Here is a 25040-nt window from a genome sequence, read left to right on the forward strand (position 1 = left end):
ATTAAGTAATCCTTCTGCCTCAGCTTCTCCATTAACTGAGCCTGAAGGAGAGTCACTGGCTTTGGCTGTGAATACTTACAAAAGTTAATTCAGGGAACAGTGAGATGTCTCAACAACTGTGGGCACCTACCATATAAGCCTGGACCAGAGTTCAATCACCACAAAGGTGGGAAGTGAGACTGACTCCCCAAAGTTGTCATCTGACATCTATTCTCTGAGTTTTAGGTCCCCAGTAAGATCTGAGGATTTAGGTGCTAGAACTGGGGATGTGACACAATTTGTAGTGTTTGCCTGGCATGCACAGGACTCTGCTCCTAGCCCCAGCATCACTTAAAACACAGTGACAACTGAATGATAAACAGGGGGCGGGAGGTTGGGGTTAGAAACTCTGGTCTGCAAGTGTGTGTGTATCTGTGTCTCTGTGTGTGTCTGTTCTGCTCTGTTTTGTGAGTCCGTCTGACTATGCATCCCAGGCTGTCCTTCAAGTAACAATCCTCCTGCCTCAACACAAGTGCTGGGTCTATGGATGCGCTGCACCAAACCAGGCTACCTATGGGAGCCCGTTTTCAGGTTCCTCTGGCTTTACTCAGCAGGTCCGCATAGAGGATGATTAGGACCACGGGCCTGAGTGCAGGTGTCTGAGATGGTCTGCACTTGGCTGTGCTGGGGGAGGAGGTCTTTTGCTCCACCCCTTGGCGTCTCTATAACAACCCTGGGGCAGAGACAGTCAGGGCCCTTGGAATAGGTTCCAGGCCCTCTCGAGGCTATCCTTTATTTTCTGTTTATCTCCACAATCTAAATCCTTCTAATTATTTCCTGCTGCTCACACTCAAGAAAACTCTGGGGAACTGTGGGGTTAGTGGGTAGAAGCCCCGCAGCTACCTTGCAATTTTTGAAATGTTTGAAAATCAACATCAGTGAATCAGCTTTACAAAACACTTACTTGTTGAGACAGGGTTTCAGGTGGCCCAGGTAAACTGATAATTTGCCCCGTTGAAGCTAGCCTTGAACTCCTGATCCTCCTGCCTCTCCCTCCCAAGTGCTAAGGTTACAGGCATGGAGCACCACACCAGGCTTATGATTATCGTGCCAACCTGAGGAGGAAATCCTACCCCAGGGCCACTCACGGGGAGTCAGTACTGTTGATGTCACCAAATTCAAATATGTGTGAAGTCATGCTTCATTAAACAAGAGAAGACTTCAGCATCGCCATCTTCAAGCACAGAGGAGACAAGGTAAGACCAGGCCGTTCTCAGTGTTTATTTTTATCATCATATAATCTAATCCGATACACACTTTGTCTTAATTTCCTGGGTTTTGTCCTGAGTGTTACTTACAGACACTAAGATTCCTCTGAATCTTCCCACGCGAACTGTTTCTCTTTGCTGTTTTCACAGTCATGTGACTCCGTATTCCCCACAGCCATAGCCTGGCCTCCCTAACAGTTTACAGTCTATTCTCTTTAGTGTTTGGGCTACATTTCTACAGAGCAATTGGGTCTATTAAAAAGGTTATGAGTCTGGGCATGATAGAGCACACCATTAATCCACTCAAGAGTCAGAGGTAGGCAAATGTCTAAATGTCTGTGAGTCGGAGGGTAGCCTGGTCTACATAGAGAGTTCTTCCAAGCCAGGGTTATACAGTATTTCTCTGTCTTTAAGTTTAAATTATATATATAGTTGCAAAATCTATAGGGTATACACACACCTAAATCTAAATTTTATCTGGATCCTTATCAGTGGATCCTTATCAATGGATCTCTCACTTTGATTGGCAGTCATAATCAAAAGAAGTGACAGCATCACTCTCTGCTGTGGGCCACTGAAGACACACACAGGCAGAGGCCTGAGCCCATCATCGGCTAAGGAGTCTGGAGATGTTATCTCGTCTCCATCAGCTGGCTTCCTTTCTGTTCTTCACAAGAGGGTTGAGGGCGCTGGTCGGTGAGCTCGCTGAAGCAAGCTCTGGGCGTTTCTTGTTTGCTTGCTTGCTTTTTTGGTGTAGAGAAAACACCGTGTTCAGCCGTGGCCACAGCCCAGCACAGGTGTCTCTAGACTGTGAGCGTGCCCTCTAAGACAATAGCAGCGCCACCCTTCATGTCAACTCGGCCATCAGGTCGCAGGGCAATGTCCAGTTCCCCTCCTCGGCGGGAACACTGGAAGGCTAAACAGAACACAGAGTGGGGTCAGTTCAGAGCACTTCGCTGTGATTGACCACACTGTGAAGGGTTTATTGTTACCAACCCAGGACTCTTCCCAGGCCAGTGTCCAGAATAAATTCCTCCATGTGTGCACAGCACCTCCCACCTCCTCCCCATCCTCCGGCAGACCCAGAGGTCCACGCACAACTGATGTGCACACACTGCCCAGCCCTTCCCTTCCTGGGTCTCTTCTGCCACTTCCTGCATTGTCCAGCTGTGCCCCACCTAACGCTTCCTCTCGGATGCTCAAGGATGTGCGGAGAGATGGAGGCGGGGAACGGTAGTCTCAGAAGATGTAGAGAGGGGGTCCTGGCCCACCTGAGAAGGTTCCCCTCACCCTGCCCCTTCTCAGCTCAGAAGAGTCAGATGGAAGTTTGTTTCCTTGTAGGAAGTCAAAGTAACTGCAAGGCCCGGTGCACAAGGGAGGCACAGGTCTCAGCCTTCCAGGAGCTCCCGACTTAGTAAGTCATTAGATTCACCCAGGACAGAGACCAAACACCCGTTCTCCACATCAAGTCACTGAGACTGAGTCGTCCCTTCAGAAAGAGCCCATCCTTGGGGGTCAGAGCCCTGCTCTGATGATGAGTTAATGTGGCTTCCTTCAGCCAAGTTCCTTTTTCTGTGTGCTTGAGTTTTCGAGTCACCCCTGGGGGACTGGGCCTTCAGGAGGCGGGGGCACACACCTGGTCATCCTGAATTCCACAGCAGGACTCCATCTCAAAAATCCAAAAGCTGGAGCTATGACTCCACGGTATCCCATTTGCTGAACATTGAAGGACCCGAGTTCAATACCCAAGCACCCAAAGAGAGGGAGAGGAAGAGATGGGGAGAGCCAGCGTACCTCGCATTTCTTTCTTGCCCAGCTCCTCAGACCAGTAGGGGCCAAGTATAGTGTGGGTGGACCCTGGAAAGAAGTGACAGGCGATGAGATCAGGAGTGACGTTCCTCTGAATGTATCAACAATTACAACCAATCATCCAGTCCTTTGGGAAGGTGGCCCCGGCAAGTACCTGTCAAATCTCTTACTCCCTCTGAAGCTGCATTCAACTGCGAAGTCATTTTTCTGTTTGTTTTCTTTTTTATGACTGTCTCAAGTAGCCCAGGCTATCCTACAACTAGCTGAGGTTAGTCTTGAACTTCTTTTCCCCTTGCCCTAACCTCCCAAGTGCTACCTTGACATCTGTGTGACATCATGGGAAGAGTACCTGTTACCGGGTCTTCGGCCACACCAACCCATGGCGCAAAGTATCGGGAGTAGAAGTCATATTGGGGTGTCCGCCCCCCAGGCTCTCCTTTGAGAGTGAGAATGAGTCCCTTCACCTTCCCTGTCTCTTCAATTCGAGGCAGAGGCTCTGTGTTCACCTTCAGGGTCTCTAGAAAGGACCTTGAGCACAAACAGGATGGATTAGGAACACGTATTTTCAGACCACCCCCTACACAGAATGGGAAAGAGGCTGGGCTGGGCCCAGATGGCTCAGCAGAGGGAAGGGGGAGCCTGCCTTTGACATCTGCCTCTGGGAAAGAAAGTGGCTGGGCCAGGCATGATGGCAGATGCCTCTAATCCCAGCACTCGGGAGGCAGAGGCAGGTGAATTTCTGTGAGTTTGAGGCCAGCCTGGGCTACAGAGTGAGTTCCAGGACGGCCAGAGCTACATAGAGAGACAGAAAAGAAAAGGCAAATCATGCTTTGGTGACAGCACAGCCTGACGGAAGCGGAGCTGGAAATCTGGGTGCTGGCATGTAAATGGCTAAACCTGGCATTTACCTGTTGTAAGAATTGCTGAGCCGGACCATGAGGTTTTTGGTATCGGGAGAGTACCGGATATCCTGGACCAGGGTGTCACCTATGGCTGCCTGTGAAGCAGATCAAAACTCCTCAGAGGACTAACTCTTACTGAGTTGTTAGATGCTTGTCTAGATGCCAGAAGCCCTGGGTCAACCCCCAGCACCACATTAACTGAGCATGTGCTTGTAAACCTAAGATGCAGAGACAGAAATGTCAGGAGTTCAGGGTCAGCCTCAGCTAGTCAGCAGGTGTGAAGTCAGGCTGGGATCCCGGGATTCTGCCTCAAAATCAAACCAAACCAAACAGCTAGGCACACTCCTTCGACACCAGCACGTGGGAGGCAGAGGTAGGAAGCTGGAGGAATTTCAGGACTCGGAGCTGGCCCTGTGGTGAGAACTTGCTTTATCCCACTCCGCTCAGCAAGCATACTGCCTGCATTCATCAGGCTGGAAAGTCGACTCTTCTTGGTCCAAAGGGGCTGAGGATGCCTGTTACCTTCCTGACCAACTCCTTCCGGCCTTCTCTGTCTGCCCCAAACACTCCATCTTACTCCTGCCCCTCTATGGAGGTTATAGTGCTCATAGCTAAATCAAATGAGTCAGCTGTGATTGGATGACCTGCAATCTTAGTACTTGAGAGGCAAGAGAATTACAAGTTCAAGGCCAGCCTGAGCTACACAGTGAGGAAAGAAAGATTCCAGCTCAGTGAATGTTAGACACAACACTAACATTCTGACCTGAAACCATCTAGGCATCCACAGCGGTGCGTACACAGGATCGGGGCTATTTTATGGGGTCGTGTCACACCAGTACTTTCAAACACAAACACAAAGGACCACACCACAAGGCTCTAACTGGCTTCTTCCCACCAACCTTTATCAAGTCTTCTACTTCATGGAAGTCCTAGAAGAGGAAAACAGATATACACAGCCATTGCTAAACAGGAGAGCCGTGGGCAGTAATTGTATATAACAAAATTCGATGTAAATATAGTAAGAAAGAGCCTACCTGGGGGAAGGTTGGGTAGAGAGGAAAGTCCAGGACAATCCCGTCCTCTGCTCTTCTGGCCTTTAGTTCCCCACTCATAGTGACAAAGGTTAGGATGTTGTTTGTGTTCTCTGGACAGAGGAGGAATCAAGAATCAGGAAAATAAAAGGGACTGTGTTTTCTGGGTGTTTATCGATGTTTGTTTGTGTGTGGGTGGTGTGGTGTGTGTGTGTGTGTGTGTGTGTGTGTGTGTGTGGAATGAACCCAGAGGGTCAAATATGAAAGTATCTCCCCCTAAGCTCTCTCCCCATTCCTCCTTGGTCTATAATTTTCGAGACGGTGTCTCATTAGGTTGTTTGGGGTGGCCTTGAGTTCCCTCTTTGGCCCAGGAAGTCTGAAATTTTAATCCTCTCTCCTCAGCCCCCTCAATAGCTGAGATTTCAGGTCCATTTCATCAGCCTAATCTTGTCTTCATGATTATCCTCTACCCACACAAACAAAATCATTTTATCATAATGATCAGAATTTCATGACTTGAAAGTAAAATGTCCCCAACACTTGCTCCTCAGCTCCTGCTACTGTTTGGGGGAGAGACACGTTCTGAGAACTGGTCCACAGGTAAAATAACGGGCTTTTCAAGAGGGACACTAAGACAGATTGTCAGGCAGTAAGGAGTTGACTAAAAGCATCATTAACACTATGGGCAGACAGATAACAAGACGGCAGAGGCCCTGAGCAGAGCTAAGGCTCCAGCACATGAGACAGACAGCATGGTGGGTTCTGAAGAGGAAATTGGTGCCCACAGGGCAGAAGCGGGTGTGTGTCTCTTACACCTTTTTGAGTATGGCTTTATAGCACAAGCCCGTTGCTAGGCTCTCTGAGTCCCAGGAAGGGGGCAGGGCAGGGGATGTGGAGCAGGATGTGTGGCCGCCAGGATCTGCTTTGATAAAAAGTTACTCCCCTAAATGAGCGTACCTGACACCAGAAGTCTGTTCCTCAGGGATTCACAGTGTCTCAGTAAGGCGCCTGTCAATGTCTGTGAGGGGGAAAGGACTTCTGCAGGGTCTTGTGGCCTGAGTGGTAGCTGGATTCTAACACTACATCCTCACAAAGGCCACAGGCCTCCAAGGGCTGTAACTTGACCAGCACCTGGCCCAGTGTTACTGCTTCCTCTCAGATCTCAGTGTTACTAGTACATGCTCTTAAAACCATGGGCCAAGGCACCATGGCCACCATGATGGCCTGCATCCCCTGAAGTGTGAGCCAAACCAAACCTTTCCTCCCTTAGGTTGCATCTGTGCGGTATTTTAGCACAGCAACAGAGAAGCAATGAGTATAACGAGTATACTGGATTCTGTGGTAGTGAGGCCTCGGCTAACTCGAAACTCCATTCCCTGAACAGACACAGGTTCCCTCAAGAGCCTAAGGATGGCAGAGTCTGTAGAAAACACAGCAGGGCCAAGCGGTGGTGGTGCACGCCTTTAATCCCAGCGCTCGGGAGGCAGAGGAAGGCGGATCTCTGTGAGTTCGAAGCCAGCCTGGTCTACAGAGTGAGATCCAGGACAGGCTCCAAAACTACACAGAGAAACCCTGTCTTGGGGGGGGGGGGGGGACCAGCAGGAGTTGCTTTGGCTGGAGCCTACGGATGCGCCTCCTCCTCATCTAGCTCGGTGCACGGTTCCATCTTCTTCAGCTCAAGGTCCCTGTCTAGTGTCCATCATCTTCTTAAACCGTGAGTCACAACCTCATCTGGGCTCATGTAACTGAGTGTGGACGTTGCAAAGAATGTGTCAATAGTACATGGCTTCTGAACACACACCAACTAAAACTTCATTCAAAATGTAGTGAATAGAAAGTGTTTCTGGCTCTGCTCACACACGTGGTGTGGCGTGACATCAGTGAGGCCTTGAGACACGCACGCTTTGCATTACACATGCCTTCCCTCCCCACCCCAGTGAAACACGCGGGCTCAGATGGGAGTCTACAGTAGGTTATAAATGACACCATTTCTGCTGCCCATACAATGTGTTCCTCTTACAGAAATATAATCGTTTACTTACAGGAGGCAAAGGTGTTTAACATTTTTCAGTTGTCATTTGTCAGTATATAAGTATCAAATCAGTATCTCTTCGGATTTGTATTACAATGTTTGATTTTACTTTTTTATTTTTAGAAAGCAAAAAAATAATTAATGTGTATATGTGTTTTGCCTCATGTAACTCTTACTGAGTTGTTAGATGCTTGTCTAGATGCCAGAAGCCCTGGATCAACCCCCAGCACCACATTAGCTGAGCATGTGCTTGTAAACCTAAGATGCAGAGACAGAAATGTCAGGAGTTCAGGGTCAGCCTCAGCTAGTCAGCAGGTGTGAAGTCAGGCTGGGATCCCGGGATTCTGCCTCAAAATCAAACCAAACCAAACAGCTAGGCACACTCCTTCGACACCAGCACGTGGGAGGCAGAGGTAGGAAGCTGGAGGAATTTCAGGACTCGGAGCTGGCCCTGTGGTGAGAACTTGCTTTATCCCACTCCGCTCAGCAAGCATACTGCCTGCATTCATCAGGCTGGAAAGTCGACTCTTCTTGGTCCAAAGGGGCTGAGGATGCCTGTTACCTTCCTGACCAACTCCTTCCGGCCTTCTCTGTCTGCCCCAAACACTCCATCTTACTCCTGCCCCTCTATGGAGGTTATAGTGCTCATAGCTAAATCAAATGAGTCAGCTGTGATTGGATGACCTGCAATCTTAGTACTTGAGAGGCAAGAGAATTACAAGTTCAAGGCCAGCCTGAGCTACACAGTGAGGAAAGAAAGATTCCAGCTCAGTGAATGTTAGACACAACACTAACATTCTGACCTGAAACCATCTAGGCATCCACAGCGGTGCGTACACAGGATCGGGGCTATTTTATGGGGTCGTGTCACACCAGTACTTTCAAACACAAACACAAAGGACCACACCACAAGGCTCTAACTGGCTTCTTCCCACCAACCTTTATCAAGTCTTCTACTTCATGGAAGTCCTAGAAGAGGAAAACAGATATACACAGCCATTGCTAAACAGGAGAGCCGTGGGCAGTAATTGTATATAACAAAATTCGATGTAAATATAGTAAGAAAGAGCCTACCTGGGGGAAGGTTGGGTAGAGAGGAAAGTCCAGGACAATCCCGTCCTCTGCTCTTCTGGCCTTTAGTTCCCCACTCATAGTGACAAAGGTTAGGATGTTGTTTGTGTTCTCTGGACAGAGGAGGAATCAAGAATCAGGAAAATAAAAGGGACTGTGTTTTCTGGGTGTTTATCGATGTTTGTTTGTGTGTGGGTGGTGTGGTGTGTGTGTGTGTGTGTGTGTGTGTGTGTGTGGAATGAACCCAGAGGGTCAAATATGAAAGTATCTCCCCCTAAGCTCTCTCCCCATTCCTCCTTGGTCTATAATTTTCGAGACGGTGTCTCATTAGGTTGTTTGGGGTGGCCTTGAGTTCCCTCTTTGGCCCAGGAAGTCTGAAATTTTAATCCTCTCTCCTCAGCCCCCTCAATAGCTGAGATTTCAGGTCCATTTCATCAGCCTAATCTTGTCTTCATGATTATCCTCTACCCACACAAACAAAATCATTTTATCATAATGATCAGAATTTCATGACTTGAAAGTAAAATGTCCCCAACACTTGCTCCTCAGCTCCTGCTACTGTTTGGGGGAGAGACACGTTCTGAGAACTGGTCCACAGGTAAAATAACGGGCTTTTCAAGAGGGACACTAAGACAGATTGTCAGGCAGTAAGGAGTTGACTAAAAGCATCATTAACACTATGGGCAGACAGATAACAAGACGGCAGAGGCCCTGAGCAGAGCTAAGGCTCCAGCACATGAGACAGACAGCATGGTGGGTTCTGAAGAGGAAATTGGTGCCCACAGGGCAGAAGCGGGTGTGTGTCTCTTACACCTTTTTGAGTATGGCTTTATAGCACAAGCCCGTTGCTAGGCTCTCTGAGTCCCAGGAAGGGGGCAGGGCAGGGGATGTGGAGCAGGATGTGTGGCCGCCAGGATCTGCTTTGATAAAAAGTTACTCCCCTAAATGAGCGTACCTGACACCAGAAGTCTGTTCCTCAGGGATTCACAGTGTCTCAGTAAGGCGCCTGTCAATGTCTGTGAGGGGGAAAGGACTTCTGCAGGGTCTTGTGGCCTGAGTGGTAGCTGGATTCTAACACTACATCCTCACAAAGGCCACAGGCCTCCAAGGGCTGTAACTTGACCAGCACCTGGCCCAGTGTTACTGCTTCCTCTCTGATCTCAGTGTTACTAGTACATGCTCTTAAAACCATGGGCCAAGGCACCATGGCCACCATGATGGCCTGCATCCCCTGAAGTGTGAGCCAAACCAAACCTTTCCTCCCTTAGGTTGCATCTGTGCGGTATTTTAGCACAGCAACAGAGAAGCAATGAGTATAACGAGTATACTGGATTCTGTGGTAGTGAGGCCTCGGCTAACTCGAAACTCCATTCCCTGAACAGACACAGGTTCCCTCAAGAGCCTAAGGATGGCAGAGTCTGTAGAAAACACAGCAGGGCCAAGCGGTGGTGGTGCACGCCTTTAATCCCAGCGCTCGGGAGGCAGAGGAAGGCGGATCTCTGTGAGTTCGAAGCCAGCCTGGTCTACAGAGTGAGATCCAGGACAGGCTCCAAAACTACACAGAGAAACCCTGTCTTGGGGGGGGGGGAGACCAGCAGGAGTTGCTTTGGCTGGAGCCTACGGATGCGCCTCCTCCTCATCTAGCTCGGTGCACGGTTCCATCTTCTTCAGCTCAAGGTCCCTGTCTAGTGTCCATCATCTTCTTAAACCGTGAGTCACAACCTCATCTGGGCTCATGTAACTGAGTGTGGACGTTGCAAAGAATGTGTCAATAGTACATGGCTTCTGAACACACACCAACTAAAACTTCATTCAAAATGTAGTGAATAGAAAGTGTTTCTGGCTCTGCTCACACACGTGGTGTGGCGTGACATCAGTGAGGCCTTGAGACACGCACGCTTTGCATTACACATGCCTTCCCTCCCCACCCCAGTGAAACACGCGGGCTCAGATGGGAGTCTACAGTAGGTTATAAATGACACCATTTCTGCTGCCCATACAATGTGTTCCTCTTACAGAAATATAATCGTTTACTTACAGGAGGCAAAGGTGTTTAACATTTTTCAGTTGTCATTTGTCAGTATATAAGTATCAAATCAGTATCTCTTCGGATTTGTATTACAATGTTTGATTTTACTTTTTTATTTTTAGAAAGCAAAAAAATAATTAATGTGTATATGTGTTTTGCCTCATGTAACTCTTACTGAGTTGTTAGATGCTTGTCTAGATGCCAGAAGCCCTGGATCAACCCCCAGCACCACATTAGCTGAGCATGTGCTTGTAAACCTAAGATGCAGAGACAGAAATGTCAGGAGTTCAGGGTCAGCCTCAGCTAGTCAGCAGGTGTGAAGTCAGGCTGGGATCCCGGGATTCTGCCTCAAAATCAAACCAAACCAAACAGCTAGGCACACTCCTTCGACACCAGCATGTGGGAAGCAGAGGTAGGAAGCTGGAGGAATTTCAGGACTCAGAGCTGGCCCTGTTCAACACCAGCCTGAGCTAAATGAGACCCTATCACAAAACAAACAACAATCAATCGATCATTAAGCGAAGTCCACATTACTCATTTTGTGAAACAGCACAGCCGCAGAAGCCAGGGTGGCGTGGCCACATAGGGGAACTCACTCTCCGGGGTAAACCACCTTAGTCCAAAACGAGAACCTTCGGAGGAGAAAAGGCAAAGAAAAGCAAGATCAAACCCACACAATCAGGTGAAAGCTGCCTTAGCATCCTCTTCCCTAAATCAAGAGCACGGCTAACAGGAAAACCTTCCTCAAGGGGTGAGCATGGGGTAGACAGATATTCTGCTCTCTCCTGGGAAAGGTCCCAGTGACTTGAGTTTGATCCCCAGGACTCACAAGGTGGAACTGGAGAACCAACTCCTTACAAGCTGTCCTCCAACCTCACACAAATGCCATGGCCTATGCATAGGCCAGGCACACACACACACACACACACACAAATGTAAAACAAAACATTTACATTTCTATTTACTTTGTGTGAAGTTGTCAGTTGGTTGCAGTTTTCGGATAAAAGCCGTTTCAGAAAGGTTCATTTCTCTTGCAATGTGCTGATGAGAGTCTTCATCCAATGTCTGAAATAGAAAAAAAGAAAGATTATGGAGAGCCTGGAAACACAGATCTGACTTAACAGCTCATCGGCATCAAAAGTCGTATGCTTGGCATAGGGTGCACACCCTAAATCCCGGACTCTGGAAGGAGAGGGAGGTAGATCTCTGTGAGTTGGAAACCAGTCTGATTTACAAAGTGAGGTCCAGGACAGTTAAGGCTACATAATGAGACCATGTATAAGAAAAAGAAAAAGAAAAAAGTTATATGCTTAAAAGGAAATTCAAATTACATGGTAAAGAATTAAAGATTCTGTGTGTGTGTGTGTGTGTGTGTGTGTGAGATACCTCTCTGGGAGTGTCTATTTTGTTGTTTGTTTGGGTTTGGGCTTTTTTTTTTTTTTTTTTTTCATTTTAGATTTTTGTGGTTTCTTGTTACCCAATGAGCTTTACTAGGATTGCTTACAAGAACATGAATGACAGCGATTTAAGCATCATGAGCAATTCAGCTGCTGCACCACTGAAGAAAACGTGTCGTCCCCCCCCCCCCCCAGCCACTAACTGCCTAGAAATCCTCTGAGAGGAGCAGGACCTCAGGAAGCACTGCTCTGAAACTCATTCTTTGTCCTGCCTCTGCGTCCTGAAGGCTGGGATTACAGGCATGTGAGTGCACACTCAGTTGACATGGTGCTGAGCCCCAAGTCAGGGCTTTGTGCACGGGCAAGCACTCCACCAACTGAGTCACAAACTCAGCCCCATTTCCTTTACTCTAACAAAGAAAAAGGTTTTAAAAGCCAGTCACATTGACACGTGCCTGTAATCCCAGTACTTGAAAGGTGAAGGCAGGAGGATCATGAGTTCAGTCATTCTCGGCTAGATAGCAATTTTAAGGCTACCCTGGGCTACATGAGACCTTATCTCCAAAACAAAATGATTGATAGATGATAGATAGAGAGATAGAGAGACAGAGAGAGAGGGGGGTAGAGAGAGAGATGGATGATAGACAGATAAATGATTGATAGTAGATAAATGGATGATCAATAGGTGGTTGATAAATATAGATAGAAAGATGACAGATAAATGATTGATATAGTAGATAAATGGATGATAGACTAGATAGATAGATAGATAGATAGATAGATAGATAGATAGATAGATAGGCAGGCAGGCAGAATTTTTCATTTTGAATGGCTCAAAGCTCAGGCTTTAACCTGACACTCTATACTGTCTCACCATCACAAGCTCTTGTTATCCACTAACACTTCACAGAAAGGCAAGGCACCAGCAAGCAGAGAAACATGGACTATTGAAAAGTTTCTAAGGAGCAGCAGTGAGTACCAAGTGGGCTGGCAGAAGGAATTTGATGGAGTCCTGGGCCCTTCCCCAGACCTGCTCAATCAGACTGTCCTCTCAAACAAGACGCCAGGGGATCTGGGAGTGCATTAAAGTCTGAGAAGTCCTGGTGTGTAAGCCACAGCCCGGTGTGCAAGGGACTCAGTATCAAGATGGAAGCCAGGACACCTACCGGAAGCAGTAGTGAGCAATGCTAGAGAGCAGATCTTTGAGGCATGGAGGGTTGGTTTGTTTGGGGGCTGGGGGGGTTGGAGGCTGGATCCAGGTGTTGCCCAGGCTCTTCCCAGAACATGTGTTCTGCACTGAACTTTACCGTCAGCCTTGATATACAAAGATTTTTAACAAGATGTACGGTGCTTTTAAAGATGCTCACAACCATCTGTAAGTCCAGTGGCTGTGGATCCAGTGCCCTCTTCTGGCCCCTGCCAACATCAGGAATGTACCCGGTAGACACACACACTTGCGGGCAAACACTCAATGAAATAAAAATCAATCTTTAAATATACGAATTTAATGAAAAGGTCTCGTGCTGGATCTGGGCAAAAGGTCAGGTTTGGGTAAGGTAGGTGGAAAATGAAAGTCTGGCATCAGAGAAGAGTCTTAGGCAAGTCATAGCCTTACTTCTGTTCTCCTAAAGTCAGGAAGTAAAGTACATCTGTGGGTGAAGGCCCTGAGGATCACCCATGGCATGCACACTCAGAAACACACACACAGATTTTCATTTCATTACAATATTTATCTTTCCATTTTATACTATAAGCTTCTTTTTGCACATAAGTACAAAGCTGATCTGAGGACGTGACTCAGTGGTAGAACACAATTTGGATTGTACAACATCACCCCCTCAAGTAACCAGACCCCCCTCCCCAATTCAAGGAATATACTGGAGTCTGCTTAAGGAGTGTTAGGGGATTTATTAGGATATAAAGTGAGGAAATGCACTCACGAATACAGAACTGAGTAGACAGCTGAAGTCATCCTCTGATCTGACCAGGAGTGAATCCACTTGGCAGTTCGACCAGACCAGGAAGCAGAAGAAGGGACCTTGTGACCCCTCTCCCTTTCCTTTTAAGAAGTCACATATGATGGCAAGAAGCACTGCCTCCTTCGGGTCATGGGTGGAGCAAATACCACTACACCCCCAAAATAACCAGACCCGGCTGTTTGGTTTGGTTTGTTTGAGACAGGGTCTCATGTAGCCTCAGCTGGCTGAGCTATGTAGCTAGGATGACCCTGAACTTCGGATCCTCCTTCCTCCATCTCCCAAGCTCCGGAACCATAGACTGCACCACCAGGCCCAGCAGCCCTCCTGCTTCAACATCCATTTCCCTTTGGCGTCCTAGAGGGGATCAAATCTCCAATACCGAAAGCAAAGTGATGTTTGCTGTTCAGAGGGCCAGTGTCTGGGGTTTGAGACAAGGTCCTAACATCTTAGGATCCACAGGATTATTGGGGGGGGGGGGGCATAAAGTTTTATTTTATACTCCCATCTTGTGGCAATATAGAGACATGGCAACCTTCATGTGACAGCTTGTCTTCTGGGTCTTTTTTTTTTTTTTTTTTTTTTTTTTTTTTTGGTTTTTCGAGACAGGGTTTTTCTGTGTAGTTTTGGTGCCTGTCCTGGATCTCGCTCTCTAGACCAGGCTGGCCTTGAACTCACAGAGATCCGCCTGCCTCTGCCTCCCGAGTGCTGGGATTAAAGGTGTGCGCCACCACTGCCCGGCGTCTTCTGGGTCTTTGTCGCTCTGCTGTTAGACTTCAGAGAAGCCAGAGCGCTTTGGTACAGGAGGTGCTATAAACACCCAGGAAGCCCCTGGGACCCCTTCCCCTGCATCTGAACCTCTGGAAGAGGCACTGTCTATAGCTTCTTGTGTCCCTAATAGTTCTTATGGAAGTTGGGGATGGAGCTCAGTGGCAGAGCAAGGATGTACTCAGTGGTAGAGTACTTGCCTAGCATGACTAAGGCCCAGCACCTCCAGTTAAAAAATTCAAACTCTGTCATATAACCCAAAGTTTATACTCACTGTTTTATTTTAGGCCTCATACATACCGGGCAAGATCTAGCCTACCAAGCCACACCCTTAGACTTCATACTCACTTTTTATGCCTTGTCCAATCCACTCCAAGGTAAGCCCAAAAAATTAGTGACTGCTGGTTAACAAGAATTCTTTCTTACTACTACTATTACTAGCTAGGTAGAGTTATGTGTATCTGCATGTGGGTATGTGCACATGAGTGTAGGTACCCAAGGAGGACAGAAGCATTGGATCCCCTGAAGTTACAGATGGTTGTGAGCTGCCATCGGGGCGCTAGGAATTGAACCCAGGTCCTCTGGAAAAGCAACAAGTGCTCTTAACCACTGAGCCATCTCTCCAGCTCCTAACGAGAATTCTGAAGGGTTTGCCATAATTCAGGTGATTGTAACTTTTTCATATTGGTCTACATGTTCCATCTCTCTGTCTTTAGCCCAAGAATTCTGAGAGGTTTATTGTATTTCTTACAGAATTATTATTATTTGTCTGCCTGAGTGTTTTGCCTGCATGTATGTCTGTGCACCACGTGTGCCTGGTGCCTGTTTAGTTTGGAGGAGGGCACTGGATCCTCTAGATCTGGAGTTACAGATGGTTGTGAGCCACTATGGGATTCTGGGAACTGAACCTGAGTATTCTGCAAGATTAGCCAGTGCTGCTGCTGCTTCTTTTTTGTTGTTGTTGTTGTTGTTGTTGTTTTCCCTGTCCTGGAACTCACTTGGTAGCCCAGGCTGGCCTCGAACTCGCAGAGATCCGCCTGGCTCTGCCTCCCGAGTGCTGGGATTAAAGGCGTGCGCCACCACCGCCCGGCCCTATTTATTTATTTTATATTATTTATTTATTTATATATTTATATAATTCATTTATTTATTATGTATACAGCATATGTGACTGCAGGCCAGAAGAGGGCACCAAATCTCATTCAAGGTGGTTGTAAGCCACCATGTGGTTGCTGGGAATTGAACTCAGGACCTCTGGAAGAGCAGTCAGTGCTCTTAACCACTGAGCCATCTCTCCAGCCCCCGTCTTTGCTTTTATCTGGTATACAATATTATGGGTTCCTTGTATGTAAGTTTCAAGAGATAAATGTCTTGAAAACAAAATAGAATATTATAGAAGCTCTTGGGATATTCTTGTTTAGAACTGTTCCTTTTCTTTACACAACTTTTTGTTGGTTTTGTTTTGTTTTTGAGATATAGCCCCACACAGCCCAGACTGGCTTGGAACTTCCTATGTGGCTGGGGTTGACCTTTAACTCCTGATTACAGGGGTGCTCCACCAGTCCTGATTTATGTGGGGCTAGAGATCAAACCCAGGGCTTCACACTGCTGAGACACATTCCCAACCCCTACGTCAGCCTTTTATCAAGTTTTCAAAAAGTTCAAAGTACAAAGTTTAGCCTAAGTCTCATCTCAGTCAAATCGTTTTGGTTTTTTGAGGAGGGTTTCTCTGTGTAGTTTTGGAGCCTGTCCTGGAAATCACTATGTAGATCAGGCTGGCCTCGAACTCACAGAGATCCAACTGCCTCTCCCTCCCGAGTCCTGGGATTAAAGGCATGCGCCACCACCGCCCCGGCCCAGTCTTTCTCATTTTAATGTCCTCCATCCCTCCTTCCATCTTCTAAGTCTAGAAGAATCTTAGGCTATACTTAAATCTTTTTTTGGAGGGGGTGGTTTTCAAGACAGGTATGCACCCCACATCCTGGCTATACTTAAATCTTTATTTCCTAGGTTTTGAGTATGTTGCAAATAAACAAACAAACACAGCAAGAAAACAAAAAAAGAAAAAGATAAGTAACATAAAACATATTTTAGCCAGGCTGTGGTAGCACATGCCTTTGATCCCAGCACTCTGGAGACAGAGGCAGGCGGATCTCTGTGAGTTTGAGACCAGCCTGGTCTATAGAGTGAGTTCCAGGACAGCCAGGGCTGTTACACAGAGAAACTCTGTGTCAAAAAAACAAAAAACCAAAAGCATATTTTAATAGGCAAGCAGATAAAGACAGAGAGGGCTGGAGGGGCAGCCCAGCAGTTAAGATTACTGACTATTCTCCCAGAGGTCTCGGGTTCAACTCCAGCACCCACATGGAGGCTCACACCGTCTAAAACTGCAGTCTCATGGAATCTGAGGGCCTTTTCAGGTGTGCAGATGTACATGCAGACAAAACACCCAAGACATAAAACAAATAAATCTTTTTTTAAGAGAGAGAGACAGATCCTTTAGCTCCAGTGTTTATTGATATTAGTGTTCTGGAGATAATCAAATTTATGAAACAACACAAATTATTATCTGGTGAAAACGCAGCTCCATAGACTGTCTCAAATATATACACATATATATTTACATATATTTATATGTAAATTATTAATCTATACATAGACACATATTTATACCTATAAATATGTATGTGAGTATGTATATATACATACACAAGTATATCTATTATATATACACATATACATATATGAGTGACATGGAGACATGGGACAGATATAGTTAAACTCTTGACAGGCAATTACAGCTGATTCCACAACTGTTTGACAGGAAGTCGTTCTTGCCAGATTGATCCTATAGAAGGTTCTAAATTTGGAACCTGGAATCTGGTTGCTAATTATTCTCTCAGTAATCTTCCCAAGCTCTTGTCTTACTAGATAAGACCTAGTAATTCCTTTACCCTCTGTGGCTAACTGCAGGGTTACTTAATGGATTCATAGCTGGGATGAGATGAGGGTCATCTCTCTAGCCCCAGATAACCAACTCCTTTATGTGAACTGCTCTAAATAAAAGGGTAAGATTTGCCGGGCAGTGGTGGCGCACGCCTTTAATCCCAGCACTCGGGAGGCAGAGGCAGGCGGATCTTTGTGAGTTCGAGGCCAGCCTGGGCTACAGAGTGAGATCCAGGAAAGTCGCAAAGCTACACAGAGAAACCCTGTCTCGAAAAACCAAAAAAAAGAAAAGAAAAAAAAAAGGGTAAGATTTACTTTATTTCAGTTTTTGAGACAGTTCTCATTAATAGTCCAGGCTGGCCTCAAACTCATGATCCTCCTGCCACCTCTCTTTTTTTATTTGGCTCCAGTTACTTTTTATGTGAGTGTGTGAGAGTGTGTGTGTGTGTGTGTGTGTGTGTGTGTGTGTATAGAAGACAGAGGACACTTGCAGGCACTCTGTTCTCTCCTTCTACCATGTGTTAGGCTTGGCAGCAGGTACCTTTACTCACTGAACCCTCTCACTGGTCCCAGGTGCAGCACCAAAGGACAATTTACAAGAGTCAGCTCCCTCCTTTTACCATGGAAGTCTTGGGGATCGAACTCGGGTCCTCGGGCTTAGCAGCAAGCACCCTTACCTGCTGAGTCATCTTGCAGGGCACTGAAGAGAATCTATATTTCTGAGGTATAGATGAGGCAGCAGCCAGGCATGATAATGAACCCTGCAAGCCCAGCACTCAGGAGACCGGGACAGGTGGAGTCTGAGGGTAGCATGGGCTACTAGAGTGTTCCAAGCCAGTCAGAGTAGCATAGTGGACCCTGTCTCACCTGCCCCTGCTGAAAAGCCCCAGGATGTCCACATAGAAATGCCAAATGACGTTTCAGCCATTCCTACCCACAGATCTCCTGTAATTTTGTGCTTAGTTTTTGGTGCTAATTAAACAATATCCTAATTCTGAAAGGAAGCTCCAGTCATTCTTTTATAAAATAATTTTTGATTGTTACTTTTTATTTTTGTAAGATTGTTCTCTATAAGGCCCAGACTGGCCTCAGAGTCATGATCCTCCTGCCTTAGCCTTTGGAAAATCAGAAGTCATGGGCTCTGCACACATCTAGGATTCCAGGCACGGCCCTTGAGAACAGAGGACTTACATTTTCCACGAGGCAGACGGCAGCAGGATTGCCCTGGAAAGCTGTTGCCGTGAATGCATCCGCTATGAAAATCGGGAGCTTCATTTTCCTCGCCGGCTCTGTCTGGGAGGTCCCGGCCTTGCTGGGAGCCTGCTTCACTTCCTGTTGTTTAAAAAAAAAAAAAAAAAAAAAAAAGTTAATGTTTTACTCCTACAAACACAGTTAACGATTCCCAGATAAAAAGTCAATTACTCCAACATACCTATACCGAAAGATGTGTGATTCCCCTACTTTTTAAAGCCGCTGCATTTAATTTGTTTTAAAACACTAGCTACACGAAGTGGAGTGGTGGTGATCCACACCTTTAATCCCAGCACTTAGGAGGCAGAGGCAGGCGAATCTCTGTGAGTTTGAGGCCAGCCTGGGCTACAGAGTGAGTTCTAGGACAGCTAGGGCTACACAGAGAAACCCTGTCTCATACTAGCTAAATGAAATATTTTTCATGCCACACACAGAACTGTGCAAAACAATCACCCTCCTTCCTAGAGTAGCCAAAACTAGCTGTGGCAGTAATTTTAAGGAAGTTCATGAGACGTCTGAGAGGCACAGGTTTTGTTTGCAGTCTTCCCATGCAGACAAGCTCTCCTCTCAAGGTCAAGCATGGCATTGCTCACCTGTGATTACCCTGTGGGAGGCTAAGGTAGGATTGAGAGCAAAGCCAGCAGTTCGAGGCCAGCATCATCTACAGAGTGAGTTCCAGGACAGCCAGGACTACACACAGAAGGCATGTTTCAAAAAGCAAACTCTAAATATATATATAGTATGTATCTATAATACACACACATATATTCTTAAAGTGTGTGTATGTGTGTGTGTGTGTGTGTGTTGAGGATAAACCCAGGGACTCAGTCATGCTAAGCACAAGGTTTACAACTCCCAAAGCTCCCAATTTTTTGAGTTTGTGGGGGAGAGGTTTCCTTACCTTACTGCACACACTGGCCCCAGATACTGGGGCTCAAGTAAATCCTTTGCCTCATAGCATGGATATACCACCACACCCAGCTCTGGCTTTGTATGTGGTTTTTAATGAAATTCATTGCTGAAGAATAGAATTCTACCCTTAACTTTTTAAGTTTCTAGAAACACTTCCCAAACCAACAACAACAAAAGTCTTAAAAGAATAGATCTCAAAAGCTCTAATAACCCGTCATTCACTTATTCAACAAGATGTCCCTATCTCTCCACCTGCAACATACCCAACTCCACCTTCTCTTCCTCAAAGAACTTGGGTTTTGTTTTGGCTTCAGGGATGCGCCGGGTCCCTGCCGGTTCAGGACAATCTCATTCCCTTTGCCAGATGCTCGATCTTAAAAGACTGTCCTACAGCTAGATGGTGACAAGTCTCAGAAGTGGCTAGAAAGATTCTGGGAGGAATATTCTGTCTCTGATGAATGGGAACAGAGCTAAGAGCATAGGCTACCCCATCCTTTCCCTTTCCCCCTGAGCTGAACATGTTGATACCAGAAATGCAACAGCCTGGTCTTTGGACCACGACAAGCAAGGAGACAGAAAGCTTAGGGACTAGACACGGGGAAAAGAGTGTGCTTTCTGGTGCCTGCTAGATGACCTTAAGTGTTCTACCTCTAAACTTCCTGCCTGAGACATAGTAAATGTCCCAAAGTAGCAGCCAAAATAATCACTCCCCAAAGTTGTCCGAATTGTAACTCTCAAGAACCCATAAGTATGTTTTGTAACTAGCAAGAGGGAATTAGGTTGAAGTTTAATCAACTGATTATTCTGGATTATTAGAACCCCCAGGTAAGGATTTTTTTTTATAAGTACTGAGGATTAAACCCAGGACCTCAGACAGGCTAGGCAAAACACTCTACCGATGAGCTAAATCCCCAGCCAACAGGGATCTTTAATGGTGGATCTTTAATATGTGTGTATATGTGATGACTATTTTTTGGTTGTCAATTTGACCACATCTGGAATTAACCAACACCCAAGTAGCTGGGTACACCTGTGAGGGATTTTTTTTTTTTAATTAAATCATTTGAAGTAGGAAGACACACCTTTACTCCAGATCTTTTGAGGTGGGAAGTTCCGTCTTTGTTTGGTTTTTCAAGACAGGGTTTCTCTGTGTAGCTTTGCGCCTTTCCTGGAACTCACTCTGTAGCCCAGGCTGGCCTCAAACTCAGAGATTCCCTGCCTCTGCCTTCTGAGTAATGGGATTAAAGGCATGTACCACTGAGCCCGGCAGAAGTTTCATCTTTTTTTAAATTTTTAAAAAAGATTTATATTTATTAATTAATACATACAGTGTTCTGTCTACATGTGTCCTTGCTGGCCAGAAGAGGACACCAGATCAGACGGTTGTGAGCCACCATGTGGTTGCTGGGAATTGAACTCAGTACCTTTGGAAGAACAGTCAGTGCTCTTAACCACTGAGCCATCTCTCCAGCCCTGGAAGATCCATCTTTAATCTGGACCACACCTTCTGGCAACAGCCTATATAAAGACCATGGAAGGAGAAAGCTGGTTATCTTTGCCTGCTTGCTCTTGCTGCAAGTCCATTCCTTCACCAGCATTAGTGCCTACTTCTTCAGGATCCTGGCATAGACAGAAGACCAGCTGAGACAGCCAGCCTCATGGAATCAACAACTTTGGGATTCTTGGAACTTCTGTTTGTAGACAGCCATTGTTGGACTAGCTGGACCACAGCCTGAAAGCCATTCTAATAAACCCCCTTTATATGCATATCTCATTCATTCCATCAGTTCTGTTTTTCTAGAGAACCTTGACAAATTCGATATATATTGCAATGTGTGTGTATGCAATGTATATATGTTTATGTATATGTATATATATATATATGTATACATTAGATTTGAAGATGCTATTCTTCTGACTTCAATGATAGAGGAAGGCACCAGAAACTAAGGAACATGAGTGACCTTTAAGAGGTAGAAAAGGCAAAGGGCAAATCCCCACCTCCCACCCCCAAAACCTCCAGAAAGAACAGATCTGTGTTAGTCAACTCAGGATGCCAGAACAAAACACCACAGACTGTCTTAAACACAGATTTATTTTCATAGTTTAGAGGCCAAGAATTCCAAGATTACAACGTGGATGATTCAGGTCCTGATGAAGGTGATTTTCCCACCTTATAAAAACTCTTTTCTATGGAAGGCTGTGGGGAGTCCAGTTCCTACCTTTCCTACCTTTTCTAGGGTTCTTAGGAGGAGGAGAGAGGGATAAGAAATATTAGATAGAACGAGAGACCTAGTTGATGAGAAGAAAGACAGAAACACAGGATAGCTTCAGGAGGGCCTGGATCACTACCCAATGGCCTCTTCTGTTTATTCAAAAGGGCTTTTTATAACAATGCCAAGGTTTGGGGGGGGGGCAAAAGACCTCCCCCTTGCTAGATCAAAGCACACTACACAGCCAAGTGTAGACCCTTCCAAACACTTAGTAACCACGCCCTTGCTCAAACCATCCCCTTATGCAGCCCTGCTGGGTAAAGCAAGCTCAAATTCTGAGACCCTGAGTACGACTCAGAAAAACTGCTTATGTTTGCCAGGTTAATAGGAGGAATATTTTAAAGCATGGGCTGAGGAGACGAATGGGGAGAGGTATAGGAGAAGGAGCTTCCAGGCCAGAAACTTCCTCATTTTTGGCTACAGGAAGTTTTCCAAACCCTGTCCCTAAGACTCATTGCATAAGTGTTATTGAAACAGGTTAGGGATGCACTTAGATAAAAGGGCACGCCTTAATGCTACTTGGCCTGGTGGAAGACGTCTAAAAGGCTGTCTGTTCAGACGTCCCTCTCTGTGCTTCAGTCCTTCCTCTCCGGTGTCGGGCACCACCCCTTCTGAAATGGCATTTTATCACCTGCTACCAGATGTGGGTGCTGGGAACTGAACCCTGGTCCACGGCAAGAGTAGCAGATACTCTTAACCCCTGAGGGATCTCTCTAGCCCCAGGTTTCTCTTATTCATAACTCGGGTTTCAATCCTCAATTTGGTATGAATATACACTCTTTTAATAAACAGAAAGTACAGAAAAGGTTAATGTCCCTTTGACACCTATCTTTCTGGCCCTGAGTCACATGACAGAACACTGAAACTGTCCCTGAAATCTAATATTGGGTCCACTTAACCAAGCAAATGTGAAGGAATCATGTCCCTGTGTCTAGTAGGTTAGTCCTGAGCCTCCCCTTGGGGGTGCCTGGGAACACTGTGGTTTGCTTGGAGCTTTTTTATTTGTTTGTTTTTCAAGACAGGGCTTCTCTGTGTAACAGTCCTGGCTGTCCTGGAACTCGATCTGGAGACCAGGCTGGCCTCAGACTCGCAGAGATCCTCCTGCCTCTGCCTCCCGAGTGCTAAGATTAAAGGCGTGAGCCATTGTGCCCAGCTCTGCTTGTAGCTCTCTAGCCTTTTGTCCATAGTCTCCTTTGGCTACAGATGTGACAGAGAGGATTTCCGACTATCCTGTAGCTGTTCACATTAGAAACTCACTGTGAGTGTTGCCTCTGAACTAGGGTGCTCTATCATACACAGCAGTTCTGGTCTTTGACATTGTAAAATGTTCATTAGCCGAGTGCTGCCAGCCTCTGTGAACATGAATGTTGGGAAATTTTTGTTTTCATTTGTTTTAAAGAAAATAACAAAAATTATCTGGTGTCCTGATGTTTTTCTGAGTTAGAGCAGCACAATCCCGCAGCTTGTTTATGACGGCAACCCCCACCCCCACCCCCCCACCACCCCCCCCCCACCCACCCCCACCCCCCCCGCAATGCCCATCAAAAACTGGCTGGGTCCTTTCTACTCCTGTATAAGGAAACCACACTTGACTAAGCAACTGTGACGGATATTTATATTTTGAATTTTAAATTTTTGTATATAATAATCTCACAGTTAGACTCATCAATTTTTATAGAGCTTTGTAGAATCTTGCTCTTTTGAAATTAATACCTTTAATTCTAGTACTTGAGAGGCAGAAAGCAGGAGGATCAAGAGTTTGAAGTAGCTAGGTATGGTGGCACATGCCTTTGATCCCAGTACTCAGGAGGCAGAGGCAGGTGGATCTCTGAGTTCGAGGCCAGCCTGGTCTACAGAGCGAGTTCCAGTTCAGGCAGGGCTACACAGCGAGAGACCCTGTCGGACTTAGCAACTCCTGTCTGTAATTGAATGAAAAAAAAAAAAAAAGGAAAGGAAGCATGACTGCTCCTAGGTATGATGGAGAAGAAGGTTTATTACAGACATATGGAAGAGCACAGGTAGAGACAGGGACAGGAGCATCTGGGAGAGTCCAGAGGGGACATGTCCAGGCTGAGCTGTGCCATGTGAGGAAGGGGGAGAAAGGAGAACCAGGTGCAGCAGCCAGGAGGCCCAAAGGCAACCAAAACTGTTGGATTATATAGGGAAAGTTCTGGGTGCAGGTGGAGTATGCCAGCCAGGAGGACCCTGTAACAGGCAGGGACTGAGGGGTTCCAGAAGGACCCAGAGGTCAGGTCCACTTTGATACATTAAATAGGCACCTCAGCTGTTTGTCCTGGGTTTGAAACCCAACAGCAAGGCCAGCATGTAAGGGGCTGAGGAGGCTGGACATATGTTCAAGGCCAACCTGATCTATATAATGAGTTCCAGGGAGGCCACAAGTACAAAGTGATATCCTCTTTCAAAAACAAATAAAATTGAGAAAGAGGAGGAGGAGGAGGAAGGGGTAGGAGGAAGAGGAGTAGAAAGAAGAGGAGACCACCATCGTTCTGGAACAATCTGACGGTCTGTGAAAGCGATGGGATATGTTCACAGTGAATTACAGCTTGGCTTCTCTGCTATTCTCCTGGCAGACTCCCAATAGCAACGCTTTTTCTATTAACCTGATTCGGTTCACATAGAAAAAACAGCTTTTTCTCCAGAATTGTTTGTCAAAAACAGTCAACCAACTGTTTAATAACATTATGTCTGCCTGGGTTGTAGGGAAGTTACTGACGCAAACGATTGACTTGAAGCAAATGTTGAAAAGAAACAGCATGAGCTCATGAGACGCTGGGAAGAGTTTGTTTCTAAACTTTATTCTAATGTGTGTGCACACACGTGCACCTACGCAAGGAAAAAAGAGGACACTGGATTCCCCAGAGCTGGAGATACGGGGGTCTGTGAGCGGGTACTGGGAACTGAGCCCCAGGGCTCGGCAAAAACAGCAGTGAAACTGGGCTTAGTGGAGCACACTTTTGATTCCAGCACTGAGGAAGCGGAGACACGTGGATCTCTGTGAGTTTGAGGCCAGCCTGGTCTACATAGAGAGTTCCAGGACAGCCAGGGCTACATAGCAAGACCTTGTCTCAAAACAAAATAATAACACAAACAAAACGCAGAACAGACCAAAAGCCAAAAACAAACAAAACGGCAAGTACTCTTAACTGCTGAGCCATCTCTCCAGACCTGGAAGGGGGTTTGAAAGCTCTGACTGACATGGGCTGGGAATGCAGTTCAGTGATAGAGGAATTGCCTACTATATGAGAGGCAGGTGGATCTCTGTGAGTTCAAGGCCAGTCTGGGCTACAGAGTGAGTTCCAGGAAAGGCACAAAGTTACACAGAGAAACCCTGTCTTTAAAAAAAAAGAAAAAAGAAAAGACTTTCTGTACAGAACA

At 46.3% G+C, this 25040-nt stretch overlaps 1 protein-coding gene across 1 annotated transcript; it reads right to left on the minus strand.

Moving 5' to 3' along the window:
• Positions 1-1303: 1303 nt before the first annotated feature.
• On the minus strand, positions 1304-18483 carry LOC128114064 (phenazine biosynthesis-like domain-containing protein 2). Its single transcript, XM_052743930.1, is given in 10 exon segments — positions 1304-2163; positions 3042-3104; positions 3406-3584; positions 3965-4053; positions 7961-7990; positions 8096-8205; positions 10656-10712; positions 10715-10753; positions 11087-11186; positions 18400-18483. Coding segments are annotated over 10 exon segments (864 nt in total). The 3' UTR covers positions 1304-2050.
• Positions 18484-25040: the final 6557 nt, after the last annotated feature.

This window comes from Peromyscus californicus, unplaced genomic scaffold, assembly GCF_007827085.1.
Source record: "Peromyscus californicus insignis strain IS unplaced genomic scaffold, ASM782708v3 Scaffold_19__1_contigs__length_69161282, whole genome shotgun sequence".
Lineage (NCBI taxonomy): Eukaryota > Metazoa > Chordata > Mammalia > Rodentia > Cricetidae > Peromyscus > Peromyscus californicus.